This window comes from Aphelocoma coerulescens, chromosome 1, assembly GCF_041296385.1.
Source record: "Aphelocoma coerulescens isolate FSJ_1873_10779 chromosome 1, UR_Acoe_1.0, whole genome shotgun sequence".
Classification (NCBI taxonomy): domain Eukaryota; kingdom Metazoa; phylum Chordata; class Aves; order Passeriformes; family Corvidae; genus Aphelocoma; species Aphelocoma coerulescens.
In genome coordinates this window covers 103,840,284-103,855,893 of record NC_091013.1, presented here as the reverse complement: position 1 = coordinate 103,855,893, position 15,610 = coordinate 103,840,284, and the positions used below count along the sequence as shown (strand labels likewise).

The 15,610-nt window shown below is 40.6% G+C and overlaps 1 protein-coding gene across 2 annotated transcripts in view; it reads left to right on the top strand.

Moving 5' to 3' along the window:
- Window positions 1-4,103, top strand: part of GUCA1C (guanylate cyclase activator 1C) — a 40,415-nt gene extending 36,312 nt beyond the window's left edge. For both annotated transcript variants that reach the window (XM_069022556.1, XM_069022564.1), the window contains exon 4: window positions 1,737-4,103. In XM_069022556.1, coding sequence (XP_068878657.1) covers window positions 1,737-1,867 — 131 coding nt within the window. In that variant the 3' untranslated portion in view covers window positions 1,868-4,103. The remainder of the gene's footprint in view (window positions 1-1,736) is intronic.
- The last annotated feature ends 11,507 nt before the right edge of the window (window positions 4,104-15,610 follow it).

Here is a 15,610-nt window from a genome sequence, read left to right as displayed (position 1 = left end):
CGTCACAGCAGCAGTGAGTCTGGGCCTGCAGTGTAACAAACATCTGGCAACTGCAGTGTGGTTTGTATGCCTGCAGATGGCTATTGGTACTTCAAAATGTACAGCTTGGGATCAAAAGGAGGGAATCCATAACCAGTTGACCTGAATGAGCAGGAAAATGGTGCAGCATGTCCACATGATGAGTCCAGGAACCTCATCCACCCAAAGACCTGTATCAAAGGCAATACAAAGGGAAGGAGAGGGGAACTAAGAGGAGTGCCTGGGATAGGAGGAGAGTTCAGAGGAAGTGAGTGGATGAGTGCCAAAGCAGGATGATGCATGCAAGTGTACAGAGATGGCTTGTTCTGTCTATGCTTCTGGAATTATTTAAGGCCACTGTTATTGAAAAAGAAGTACAAACTTCCTCAGGGCTCTGCAGGCAAGCTCCTGGAGAGGGTCTTAGTACTTTCAGTGAAGCCTGAGAACCAGGACTTCTGTCAAATGATGACCTTCCTCTTTATACAAGCCTGTCACCAGTGCAGCAAGGACATATGTGACTAAAGAGAAAGCAACCTTTACTGACCATGGCTAGGAAAGTGGTTTTCACATTTTTTGAATGCTGATAATTTTCCTTTTTCATATCAGATGACATTTCCAAGGCTGCCATGGACAAAAACCAAGACACAAAAAAAAACCCTACAGGGAGTACTTAAATCTGAGAACAGCCAAAAGTCAGCTAGCTAGGCATTCAGCAGACAGGCACATGACTTGAACTGCTGCTCCTCCGCACCCCGGGGCCCTAACTCATCAAGCTATTTTCCTCTTTGCCTGGCCTTTGTAATTTCTTACTTTACTGAGAAATCATTCATTGTTGTGAATTTAACAAGAAACTTTAAACCATTCTCAGAGGAAAGAATCTGGCTCTTCTTATTAAACCAAGTTTTATTTCTCCTCTCAAAGCAGCATCACTGGAATAACCCCTACAAAGAGAGTTGTGTACATTTCTGTGTACTATGCAAACAGACACATGCCTGGAACCGGCATTGCTGACAGGGAAAAGAGCAGGAATAACACTAAACAATATCCCTACTCTTCAATGAAAGAGATTTTATTGTTATCTTGGAACTACCAAGTTATTAGCTGATTTGGATATGAGCCCAAAAAATCACACTCTAAATGGCCGCTTCACTTCCTTAGAAGAATTTATCTATCAAGCCACTTAGCTGATTTTTTTTCTTTTTTGTTTTTTTGTTTTTTTGTTTTTTTTGGTTTTTTTTTTGTTTGTTTGTTTTTTTGTTTTTTTGGGTTTTTTTTTGGGCTACATCTGATCATGGCTCTAAATAAGCCTACTAGTCAACACAGGGACTATGCCCAGTAATCCTTAGCAAAGCACACCCTAATCTCTGTTAAAACCAGCTCTAAGATAAATTCCAGTTAGCTCAGAGAGAAGTGGCCAGTACATCTAAATTCAGCCCTGGTACAGGCTTCATTAGTGCCCCTTTACACACATTTATGAGCACTTATAATTGTCTCAGACTTCACTGAAAGCTGTGTTTGACCTGTTTTAACAGAAAAACAAGTGAGTCTGAGTTCTAGGACCTGACTGATGCAAAGTGAGAAAACATTAGCAAATACTCTACCTGCATTTGCCTATCAGCAACTTTCATAAGGGATTCAATCCCCCATGAATGGTCTTGTGTTGGCTAGAGAGATTGCTTGGTTTCTCAGTTTCTAAGGAGTATCTGACTTTCTTTTAGGGGAGCTGACTTTAGAAGAGTTTATCAATGGTGTGGAAAGAGATGAGGACCTAATGGAATTGATTACGAAAAGTTTTGACCTTTCCAACGTACTCAAAGTCATACAGAACGGGAGGAGAAACAGCGTCTGAAGCATCCAGTCATGGAGGTGGTCTCTGTGTCATCATTTCAAGAAGAAATATTTAATCTATTCAGAGAGCTTGATGTTGTCAAAGCCTGCCCAGGCAATACTGAGCAGCCTTCTCCAGGAGTAACAGTTTTCACTCTTCATATATCTCCCTTTATTTTCTTTATTCTTTCCCTTGCTAATGACTGTGGCAGACACAGGGAAAAAAAAAAAAAAACCTTTGCCTGCATATAATAGAAAAAGTATTTGATGCAGTAAAAGTAACTTAATTGGGCTCTGTGAACATGTTGTGGTCAAACCCTGGCTAGCTGCTCACTCACTCCACTCTAGTGGGATTCGGAAGAGAATTGGAAGAGTGAAAGTGAGATAACTTGTGGGCTGAGATAAAGACAGTTTAATACAGAAAGAAGAGGCATGCAAGCAAAGCAGAGCAAGGAATTAATTCACCATTTCCCACAGGCAGGCAGATGTTCAGCCATCTCCATGGAAAGCATGGATCCATCAAGCATAAGGGTGACTTGAGAAGACAAATGCCATCACTTTGCATCCCCTCCCCTCCTTCTTCTCACACAGCAGAGCGTGACTCCACATAGTATGGGATATCCCTGTGGTCACTTGGGGTCAGCTGTCCTGGCTCTGTTCCCTCACAACTCCTTGTGCATGCCCAGCCCACTCGGTGTGGGGTGGGGTGAGAGGCAGAAAAGGACTTGTCACTGTGCAAGTGCTTCTCAGCAGTAATGAAAACTTCTTTGTGTTAGCAATATTGTTTTGGTCACAAATCTAAAACACAGCCTCACACCAGCTACTATGAAGAAAATTACCACTATCCAAACTGAAACCAGCACATTCTCTTCTGTTCAGACTAATCAACAGAATAATGAATATAACACAAACTGCAACTTTTCTAGAAGACACAAAGTTAATATTTTTTTCTTTTAATAATGTGTTCTTTAACCTACTATCTAAAGTGTGGACACAAGCTTTTGGGTAGGACTTGGTTCTATCCACATGAATTAAGAACAAAGCCTGCTTTGTATTAACCTAACATTTGCTCTAATCAGTACTCAAAGGGTTAAGTTCTCTGGGAAACACCTCAGTTAGCTTAATATTCCCAAGATGTGTATCCTCCTTAACAAGCTCTCTACTACTCTTGATTTTATTACATTTGTAAGTTAAAATAATGTGATATTTTGATGGTTTTTCCAGAGCTCAGCCACTGTTCTTTCAAATTAACCTTTTATTAAAGTGGTGGAATTAAATTCTGTTATCTCTGTAAAGCAAAATTAGAAGTTCAAAGAGTAGCAAAAACCGAATCATTCTGTAAGCACTCCCAGAGATTTGCATCCTTTGACTTGTATGTCCTCCTTTGCAAAACAATGTTTTTACTGAACTCTTTGCCATGGCTGCATGAGACAAAAGGTAAGAGGTATAGGGTAACTTGTACTTCTGCAAAACAGACAGGCTTTCCCTGACTAATTTAGGTCTGTTCGCACTGCCCAAATACCTGGGTGAAAGCTTTCAGCAATTGAGTCTTTCTGAGACTTCTACCTCCTGTCAAACTGGCTTGCAATTGTCTCTGAAGGTGGTAGCCAGGAGTGCAGAGAAGGCATTTGCAGATGGCATGATCACATATTCTTCTTTTTTTTAGGAAACCATGCTCAAAACAACACAACATTACTTTGTAAATAACAAGATTAATTCTACGAGCTGATATGGAATGACATGAAATGTCTGCAAAGGGAAAACTATAATTCTTTCTGGTTCTATCACAATTGATTCTCTCTCAAGTCTGTAACAAATTTTATCAAATTACTATATTATATCATAAGACTAAGTTCTCCTTGCCTGACAATGCCCTGCAGGCATCACACTAATTATTGTTAGAAACATTAGTATTATGCAAAATAAGTAATGCAAGGATTGGTGCAGGTTGAACCAAACCGTTATTAAGACTTCAATACGAAAGTGTTTTTCTTCCAAATTCACTTCAAATCCATGACCATTTGCACATGAAATATATTCCATCATCTACAATTATTGTCCCAGGTTCTGGTTGATCAATGGAATAGAGAAAGAATATGCAACATGCATTACTTGACATTATAAACAGTTCTGACATTATAGTTCTGACATTTGAATCTTTTATGTCCTTAATAAAAAAAAATAAAATTATGTATGAGATTGCTGGTGCTTTGAATTTTAAGTTCTTGTATTTATTCATCTTTGACACATAAATATGTCACTGTCAGTTTTCTCACATCCATACTTCACAAAGTCACTTTTCTTAGTCTAATGCTTTTGTATTTAGAGCCTAGGAGGGTGGTGTCCTTCAGAGCTGGTTTTACAACACTTAAAATAAAATGGTCCAATCTAAGCAGATTGGGCATATGGAAACAGCTATGTTTGGGATTTTTGGTTTTAAACTAATGAAGTGATAGGCTTGGAAAAATAACTACCACTTATGTACACTGACTCCTTTTTTTTATAAGTGTATTTTAAAAAGACTATTTCCATTTAAATTCACCTAATTTTTCTGCCTAACTGTAATTACATGAAATGAATTACCAGTTCTGTGTTGTATTAAAAAACAATGTGTGTAAGGAAATTCTTGACCAAATTTTGTTAGACCAAATTAAGAAGATGTAGCTGAAATGCTCATTTCCTACACTAATCTAAAATCATTTAGCAGAAACCTGTGTAATTAAGAAGCAAATATTTGTGTATTTTAATGTAAACACCATGGCACATAATTTCAAAAATTATTTATCTACAGTAACTCCACATTTGCAACTATACATAAGATTCTATCTAATTTTTTATAAGTTGATTAACATACATGTCCTTTGATGACTTAAAACACAATTTGATAAACAGCTGCTTGAGATAAATGCGATATGGCCATAACTTCTATCTAAACTTGTCAGCTGCTTATCAAGTGTACCAGTGAAATCAGGTGACATGTGGAAAACCTGTCAAGTGTGACCCCTCCTCCCAAAATCTTGTTCTGAAACAACATGAAGCTGCAACTCATTGTTCTGGAGGTGATTTATAGTCACAAAGGTATACTGTAAGTTGACCTGACTTTCAGAATGCCTATTGCTGGTTGAACAGAGAGCAGAAAAGGAAAAAGAAAGCCCAGTGTTAGTGCATGTTACGTACACACCTTAGCAAACACTTCAGTGGTTTAGGGCATTTCTGACCTGATGATCCTGAGGGCTGCCTGAGTCCACAGGGTGGTTTTGCTTAGAAACCCTGCACAGGAGAGAAAAGACATTAAAGCACATGCTCTCAAGAAGTGTCTTTTGTCAACAAGATTGATGCAGATGCCCCCTGTGAGTGTCTGGAGAAGCTGGACTGCCTGCATCATCATCAGGCTTTAATTAAAGACAGATGTGCACTGAGAACAGCTAATTGTTTTGTCAATAGATTCACCTTGGAAAGAATCACAGGTTTCTTTCTGTGTAGCTGGGTGAGCTTTGCCAATCCACAGGATAATTGATAGTTTCTCTTCCAATATCAGCTCTTTTAATATTAAGAAATCCTTATGATTTTATGTTTCATTGCAGCCAAACTGCTAGGGGTAATTAGCCTGACAGTCTCCTTTTTCAAACAATTCCTAGTTGTCATAAAACTATCTCCTTTTCTAGTTGCTCAATATGCTAAGAAAATAAATAGGTTTGTTTGGGGTTGTTTTTCCTGAGAATATGGAAATTCAAAGCCACAAGCAAACTGCATTCCTTGTAGATATGACATCAGCATTAACAGGCAGGATTAAACCTTGTGGTATATTTATGCATTCATGACAAAGTGGGATAATAACTTTCTGTGATGTGGAAGAGATCTCATAGCTGAATTTCATTTTTGCTCTTATGTAAGATTAGCTGTACCATACAAACCACAAAGCTAAAAACTCAGCTAAATACTCGAAGCTGGAGTTCCCTGCATGCAAGGGCATATGTCCATTTACTTGATAAAATTTTTCACAGGGAGATATTTCTAGAAGTCTTCCATTATTATAGAATTTGCTGAAGATATCAGGGAGGGATTTTTAAAATCCATTCAGAAAACATCTGCTAAATATGGTAGAATGTTCAGAGGACTGGGCAATCACCAACAATATGAAGTTTAACGAGGGCAAGTGCTGGATTCTGCACCTGGGATGGGGCAACCCTGGATGTAGGTACAGACTGGGAAATGAGATGTTGCAAAGCAGTGCTGTGGAAAGGGACCTGGGGTTCCTGGTCCATGGCCAGTTGAACGTGAGTCAGCAGTGCCCTGGCAGCCAGGAGGGACATCCATGTCCTGGGGGGCATCAGGCACAGCATCGCCAGCTGGGCAAGGGAGGGAATTGTCCCGTTCTGCTCTGCACTGGGGCAGCCTCACCTCAAGTCCTGGGGGCAGCTTTGGGCACTACAATAAAATAAATATTAAACTATCAGACAGTGTCCAAAGGAGGGCTTGGTGAAGGGCCTTGAGGGGAAACCATCTGAAGAGCAGCTGAGGTCACTTGTTCTGTTCAGCCTGGAGAAGAAAGGAGATCTCATTGCAGCCCGCAACTTCCTTGTGAGGGGAAGAGGAGGGACAGGAACCAATCCCTTTCCTCTGGTAACCAGGGATAGGATCCAAGGGAATGGCCTTAAGTTGTGCCAACGGAGGTTTAGGTTGGATATTGGGAAAAGATTCTTCCCCCAGAGGGTGGTCAGGCACTGGAATAGGCTTCTCAGGGAAGTGGCCACAGCACCAAGGCTGACAGAGCTCAAGAAGCGATTGGACAATGCTCTCAGGCACAGGGTGGGACTCTTGGGGGTGTCCTGTGCAGGGCCAGGGGCTGGACTTCAGCTACATGGATCATCACTGGGCTATGTGGATCAACCTGAAAAGTGACATCTTCTGCTTAGGCCTGCACTGATTTTTGTGTTACAGCAGCCATGTGAGAGAAGAGTCAGCCATCAAAGGTAACTTAGACAGTTAATGTAAAGGCGTTGCTGTACACTACTTAATTTTTATTTCCACCTCCTCTGCTGTAGAACCATGGAAGTGTTTGCATGGAAAGGGATATTAAAGACCATCTAGTTCCAAATCCCCTGCCATGGGCAGGGAATCTTCCACTAGACCAGTTTACTCAGAGCCTCATCCAGCCTTGTCTTGAACACCTCCAAGGACGGGGAGTCCACAACATGTAAGAAAATTTAAGACACCTTGCTAGGCAGTTTTTACTGTGCTTAAAAAAAACACTGTATTGAAACAATAACTTTTGAGTTGCTAAACCATCTGGCTCCAGTTTGAAAGTAAGGCCTGAATTTTTTGTCTCATTTCAAGCTGCACTGTTTACAAAAACTCATGTCCTATGCAGAATACTGGAAATGCTGGGAGAGAGGACTGGATGGAGTCACAGAACACCCAAAAAGACCATAGGAGAAAAAAAGCAGGGCAAGAAACCTTAAAAGGGAAAAGAGGTAGCAAAGATCAGGCCTCATCAAAGGAATATCATGATGTGACAATCTCTGTCCCTAAGAGACATATTCTAAAGGAAGTCTAAATGTGAAAGTATGGAACAGAGGAAAAGGAAGAAGAGACTGAGATTATGGAGAGGCATCTTCATGTTCTCTGCCTCAGACAATACCTAACAACAAGTACACAATAAAAACAGAAAGTATATGGTACTGAATCTGAGGGTCTGTCTGAAATTTGGATTTCCTTGCTGCCCTAATGGAACTGAAAAACTTCTAACAATGCACTGAAGGTAAAGCTCAGAAGAGGTCAGACACATTAGCCTGTCATCTCTTTATCATCTCCTGCACAAAGGTACAAACTAAAATTGTCTTCTGAAATTTTCTAGCATTCAGAAGAAATCAGATTTGCAATGTTACAAATAAAGACTCTGAAACAGTGATAACCTCCCAAGCAGTTTCTTCTGCACTTGTACTGCACCTGATTTCTCAAATACCAAGGGAACTAACCACTCAAGATGTCTTCTCTTTATTCGCTGAGAATGTTCAACAGCTCAATAAAACAAAGGTACTTTTCATTGTTTCTCTCTAGATTATTTTAATTAGCTGTGCAAGTTAGCAAGGTAGCAACCGATGTGTTGGCATGCACAATTTTCCATGCTGTGGAAAACTGCTATTTATTCAGGAAACACAGTAAATTCTTCCTCACAAGTCACTGCACGAGCTCTGAATGGCAATTGGCAGCTGAGTCTGAGCAACTGACATAAAGAGAAAATGGTTAGTATTTTATTCTCCTATCCCATGAGCCATCTAGTCACTCGCAAATACATAGCAATTATAGATGTTTTAAATTTCACCTTTCCTGGAAAACACAAAGTACACTCAGAATGATAAATGAAGATGAACTTATGGTCCATTTGTGGTCCCATATAAGTCAATGATCCCATTGATTGCAAACCAGAACAGAATTTCTTCACTTACACCTAAAGAATATATGAAATTCTTGATTTATTCAGACTCTTATTAACCTTTTATGTAGCACTTTTGTTAACCTTTTATGTATTTCTGTGGGCTACTGCTGAAGGATGCATGGAAGGAATGAAATAAGTATTTTGAAAACACTTTTTAAAAACAGGTGATGTATTAAAATCATGATCATTTTCCTTTTAAAAACCAATGAAATATTCATGGAAAGGGTTGACACAGTTTTGAGGGTATCAAAAGAGACTAAACTCCCATCAGGCTTCAGGCACAGCTTTTCATTCTTACCATCTATTCACATGCCCCTTCCATCCTTGTTCCCACAGCAATAAAAATTATGTGGGTTTTTTCTTTTTTTTTTTTTACACTTGCAGCATACCTCCGGCACTTAGCTTTAATGGTTCTGGACAATATTGGAAGAGCTTGCACTTTTCCTTCTCTTTTTATTTAAATTACAAATATTTGACAAACTGCTTCTATCCTGGAGGATTTCAAATCCCCTCAGATTTAAAACACAGCTCACTTTTAAAAAGCTGCTAACAGAAGAAAAAGTTGAACATTTGCAATTAAACATGTTTTTATTTTCTTATTATACTAAGGGTGCTCATATCAAAAGAGAATATTTTTTCCCTTGTCCTTGTTTATTTTTTAATTAGGTCAGTCTCCCCTTTCCTATCCCATTCACCAGTTCAGCCTCTAATGGCAGTGTCAGTTAGCAATCAGCTTCTAGGAAAGACTATAATAGCTTAGTGATCTCCTAAGCCATGAAAAAAATACACAAAAATACACAAAAATATCCAAGCTTATAAAGGATCAATCCATTTTTTTTCATTATCTAAGATGGTGAGATTCCCAAGTACCCAAGTTAGGAACTGCTTTCTCTTAGCTCATCAGCAGAAAGAGGAAGTTCTTGTAGTGGCAGGTCAGTGCATGAGACCCAGCATCTTGAGAATCTGATATAAAAAACTCAAGCAAAATAAATGCATAGTGTTGCTCCCCAAAATGGGAAGCTCCCAGAAAGATGTGTTCTGTTTGCCAGAGTTAGTAAATGTCTCTGGAGAACACAATTATAAATCTTAATTTGCTGTTTCCTAGTGGTATTGATTGTTGTAGAAAGCACATTTGTGCCCACTCAGATACAGGATGTGTTCTGCTGTCACCTTCACAGCCTCCTCTCTAGAAAAGTGCCAGATGCTGCCATACCTTTGGAGAGAAGCCAAATGTGCACAATAGGCAAGAAGCAATTGCCAGGACTAAAGGGAAGTGCTAATCAATGATCTTAAACAAAAGGAGGATGGACGTGCAAGAATATAATGCAGGTATAAAAGTTAGAGGGTAACAGTCCAACCAATCACAGAATCACACAATCATGGAGTGTCTTGGATTGGAAGGGACCTTAAAGATTATCTAGTTACAACCCCTCTGCCGTGGGCAGGGACACCTCCCACCAGACCAGGTTGCACAAAGCCCCACACAACCTGGCCTTGAACACTTCCAGGGAAGTTCACAGCTTCTCTGGGCAACATGTTCCAGAGTCTCACCACCCTCACAGAAAAACATTTCATCTTAGTATCTAATCTAAACCTGCCCTCTTTCAGTTTGAAGCCATTTCCCCTTGTCCTGTCACTACCTGCCCTTGTAAAAAGTCTCTCTCCATCTTTCTTGTAGGCACCCTTCAGGTATTGGAAGGCCACATCTACGTCACCTCAAAGCCTTCTCTTCTCTAGGCTGAACAATCTCAATTCTCTCAGCTTTTCCCCTACAAAATGTGATCCATCCCTTTAAGGATTTTGGTGGCTCTCCTATGGACTCACTGACTGTTCGTGTCTTTTCTCCTGTTCCCACTGTTTTGGTCTGCTTGTTTCTGAGGTGGGTTTTTCCCCCTCCAAATCCTTTCTGCTTTCTTCTACTTGTCCAAAGTACTACTGCAAGATCAAGGGAGAGGGAATCAGACCCTGAGAACAAGCAGGAGGGGCAGATAAAAATGGCTTTTCAGCATCTGGGGAGTAGCTTTGTAATGGAGAAAACTTTTTACTTACATATGTGCTACTTGCACTGCTTGATTTAATTTCTTTCATTTCTGCTTTGCATTAACATTCAAGGCACACTGAGAAGGAGAATCTTATTTTTTACTGAAGAGATATAATCAAACATCCTTTCCCATATATCTAAAACAAAGACATCTGGAAATGAGAGCCATGATGCAAGGAGGCCTTGTGACACTATTCCCATGACAAGGTTCTACTAATCACTGAGAAGCATTTCACATGTTGTGGTAATTTGCAGTAAAAACTGCCACAGATGGTGTTAGTTAACTTTTGTGGAGTTTGTGAGATTAGTATTTGGCTACAAGTCTATCTCCACATGTTTCTGTGATACTGAAAAGAGTACAGAGATAGAGCAGCCCAAATAATCACAAATTTTTCTTAAAGGAGATTTTGTTGAGACTCGTTATCACTACAACCTCTGTAGTAATATGGGGACCAGATACAGTGAGCTGTATAAATCCAGCTCTCATTTTCCCTCCATAAATAATCCTACTATATATCTGTAAATAATGCCTGATTAGCTGTTGTTTCTCCACATGCTGCTAATCCACCTAATCCTTTAAAACACAAAAGCAAAAGGTACAACCCTTTCACTAGCAGCACCTTTGCTCCCTCCCAGCACCCGTCTCCTTACTGAGACAATCTTACCCCCCAACCTCACAGTATAGGTCTGTGTTGACCTTACCAGACCTCCTCTAATCACAGAGGAATGTCCAAGCAAATAAATATTAACCTCATGCACCATAAGAATAAGGCAGAAAAAGCAATACTTTTGTTTGCTTTCTAAATTATTTGATTTAATTGTGCCAAAAAGCAAACTTTAACTGAGCATACTGGGTTAAGTGATGGGGAGCACAACATTCATCTTGTCAAAGCAGCACAACAAACACATACAGAGTAAGCTCAGAGTTACACAGTAGGCACTGGGGGTGCTGGATGATGTCAAGGACCATGGTATAACAGTGTAGACTGGGAGCATGTCCTCAAATGGGGCATTTCCAAGTACAGGTTCCATTAGGAAGCACTGTACTGGCTTGTGTAGCAGGTGTACAGCTGGAGCTAGGGTACTCTACTACGAATCCATGAGTGTTAGATGCAGGATTGGACAAGTGAATGTAGGCAAGGTACCTCAGGACACAGCTCTGCAGAGCCCTATGCTCTGGACTTGCTACTTTGACTGTTTCCTTCCCAGATAAAACATAAGAAGAATTAATTTATATCTTCTTGTTGGTTTTGTGTTGCTTATTGGTTTTTTCTCAAGCAGGGAAAGGTTGTTCCTTCTTCTTGCCTTGATTAAAGAGTCTCCATGCATCCACACTGTGTACATCTGTTGATTGCTAAAGGATGTTTTCAAGGCTTTCCCTGTTCCTCTTGACCTTGCTCCTAATTGTAGCTACTTGCACCCAAGCTACCCCTACCAAGGCACCACAGGTTTTTATTTTCTACCTAGCACTTGCTGCCAGGTCTTTTATCCCTTTTGATATTTTTTTTTTGCACCCCAATTCTTCAGCTACCTTCACATAGACCCTATCTTAATTTTAAAGTATTCTTCAAGTATGAAATTTCCTTCCACTTTCTTGAAGAGATCTCACAGAAGAAGGCAACTGAAGGGTGGGGCAGAAAGAGAAAGGACAAAAATTCAGAACTCCATGCACCAATGCAACTGTCCTTTGCATCTCAGAAGTGACAGGCCAGACAAAGAAAATTGAAGCCTCTGAGTCCAGACAGGTTTAACTCCTCATTCTGCAGTTCACAGACATCAGAAGTCAGACCTCCAAGACAATCAGGACACGTCTGTAAAGCTATGCTGCCCACTGACCTTGTAGCCATGAATTCTTACAAGCTTTGCAAAGGGGGAAGGATGCACAGCACACCCTTTTTTGGGTAGGATATAGGTCAGTTTTACAACACATAGGTGTACATGCCACATAACTCTGACTTAGCCAGGTACCTATACAAGAATCCCTGAAAATATAGCAGCATGTTTGAGGACTTCCTGGTGTGTAGAGATGGTGTCCATGCACCGTGTAACCCTACCATCCTTGCTAATGCTGCAGTCTCAGTTATTTGGAAGCCACTGAGATACCGTTGCCCTGGCTACACTCACATCTCCCTTTGCAGGGCAGACCCAGCAACACATGACTTCCATAAAGATTGCCACAGCTGTAAGAGAAGCAGAGGATTGAAAGCAGAAGGGAAATATTAGCTCAGACATAGCTCTATTTTGGTTTTGTTCTCCACAGCAGTGAGCTCAGCTTAGGAAGGTGTAAGTCCTCACAACCACAGCCCAGAAAAACAATTTCCTGTTTTCTCCTGGCAAACACTAACTAACCCCATACAGCCTCTATAACCCCACACAGCCTCTATAACCAGACACTGCCACAGCACTTGTACCATTCTGAACATGGCCTTTCACTCCCTGCATACAGTAAATGTTTATGAGCAGTTTTCTGATAAAGACATAGACACATCATTGCAATGAAACCAATCTTTTCTAGCTGAGGAATCGTTATAATTTCATCTGATTTGAGGGACCAGCCATATGTTATTCAATCATGAAGACCAAATATTTATTCTGGCCACTTCAAAAATACCTTGTGGGCTAACGTTGGCTTGCCCAGCTCTTTGTTAAACAATTGCAAATGAGAAACATTCAAGAAATCACAGCTCGTTTGTGCATAATTTGTACACTTGGTGCAGAAAGTGCCATGCATCTCAGCTAAACCACTTGCAATGAATAATTCCACCATTCAGCACAGATGCTAAGCATTGGAAGTTTACAGAACATTATGGAAATGTATCTTCCATCCTCAGGAGATGGGAGAATTTTAATTCCTGGCACTGAAGGCAGGCTTGAATGAGAATATGATTAAACTTTTATAACTGCTCAATGTTTTCTTGGCTCAATCAATATTCTTTTCAATAAGCCCTTGGCCTGTTTTGGAAACACTGCCAATGTTTGTTGTTCAGTAAATGGGGTTTTATTCTTCATTCCCACTGATCTGATCAACAGAATGACATTGATCACAATGAGTGCTGTGTTCAAACATTTTAAAACAATTTAATCTGCTCATGCAGGACAGAGGTTAGGTAGCAGTGATGATTACAGCACATCTTTTAGTGGCCTCTGTTACAGATGAATGTGCTTTTATATCACCTCCAATGTATCCAACTGCAATCATCCATTTGTGCAAGCTGGCAGGAACGAATGGGGTCACACGCAGTGGTTGCTTCCTTTCCTTCAAAGGCAGATTGAAAGGGACAAGACAGGCAGCCGTGCATGCCTCAGGAGGACAAGCATCCAGGGGGGACATCCTGAGCCTTCCATACTGATGTCTGTGGGACCACCCAGGGGAATTGGCTATGATTATTTAGATGTTAGTACTGTCAAGCAGGGGGGATGCTAGACTAGAATATAGGGTGTGCTTACATCCTATTCACTGATGAGCCAACAGCATGTGCACAACCTCAGGCAAATCACTTAGCACTGTGCCTTGGGTATTCTGCCTATTGAGGCAAGGTTAATAATTCTTGCCATGTTTTGTGAAGCACTTTAAAATCTATGCAAGAGAGAGGCATGATGTGACTGTTGAGCTGTGTCATTTGTTCAGCACACTGGTGACACCCAGTTCTTAGCCAACCCAAGCAGGAGCTACAGAGCTACGTCTACAAAATGCCAGAGAGAGTGGAGAGTTTGGACAGTTTCAACAGATGCTGAAAACTGAGGACAGTGGTGAGTGGTGAAAGGGACAAGAACTGCTCATTTCTTTTCAAGGAAATTCTTATCCCTTGCTTCAATGGCAATACAATCCTATTAGGTCAGATTCCTGAGCTTTGTGCCCTGAGTCCTAAATGATTAAAAATTATTTTTGTTCTCACTTCTGTATTCCCACATGTGATGGGGAAAGATTTCACCATTTCATGGTGATTGTTGTCCTAGTAATTCCTTATTCCTCTCTTCACAGACAGGGGAGGTGAACTTAGGACCTGTCTTTATAAATGAGCTGGCAGTCAGACACATTTCAGTGATCAGAAAGCTTCAGAAATAACCAGGTTATACAGCAGAAATAACCTGCTGTAGGCCTAATCCTGCCAGCAGCCAAGCCTCCACAAGCACCCTAGGACAGGGAAGAGAAAATAAAGAGAAAATGTAAGGAAACTGAGGAGTCAAGATAAAAACACTTGAGTAAGTGACGGAAGAGGGAAAACAATCCTGTGAAAACTAAGTGATGCGCAGCCAGTGACTCACTATTTCCCACAAGAGAAGTCTCCAAGCAATGGCCAATATGAAAGAAAAAAGCCCTTATTTTCTTCTTCCTCTACCCCAGGTTTTACTGCTGAGCATAACGTTGTATGGCATGGAACATACCTTTGATCATTTCAGGTCAGATTTCTTATTGGGTCCCCTCCCAAATTCTTGCACAGGTCCAGCCTACTCATACTCACTGGAGTCGGGGAAGAGGAGTGCAGTGGGGAAAAAGGCAAAAGCCTTGGGTTTGTACTCACTGTTCAGCAATAGCCACACAATTATTGTCTTACCAACACCACTTTCTTTAGCCACAAACCCAAAACTTAGCACAAAAGGGCTGCTATGAAGGACTAGCTTCATCCCGGCCAGATCCAGTACATCAGGACCAAAACAATGAAAATAGCAAAGTCCCATTCTGGTAGAGGAATGATTAAACTGGAACTAATAAAATTACTCCCAAACAAAATTACACAAGCTCTTGACAACTGAGGACAGTACAAAACCTTCAGAAAACAAGCAATCCAGCAAGTGCAGCCTTACAGCTTGCTCCAAATGTGATTCCAGCAGGCCTGCACACAATTTTCAGAAATAGGGACCTAAATAATGTTACTCAGCCCAGGACTGTGTTTGGAAGCAAAGTTTTTGACTTGACAAGCAAGATTTTTGATGTCTTCCTGATGGCCAAGTGTGGTTGTTTTTTTTTTGTTTTCTTCTCTTTTATGCTTTATATAAGCAGAATTATGGAGTGGTTGTGTGTGTTTAATTATGATAAGGTTTGGAAACATTTGTCTGTTTAACAGACACTCATGTGGGGACTGCCTTATGTGAAGAAACTAGTTTATGACTTTGGATGGAGTTGTACATAAAAGGAGTAAAATAGTGCTTTCCCTCCTACCTCTCGGAGAGCAGGCTCCTTGCAGAGGGAAGGATACAAAGTGCCTGCTGCAGCACCTGACCTGTGCTGACTCTTTTACTGTGGTGTTTTCCTGGAATGCTCACAATTCCCTTTTCCACAGCTC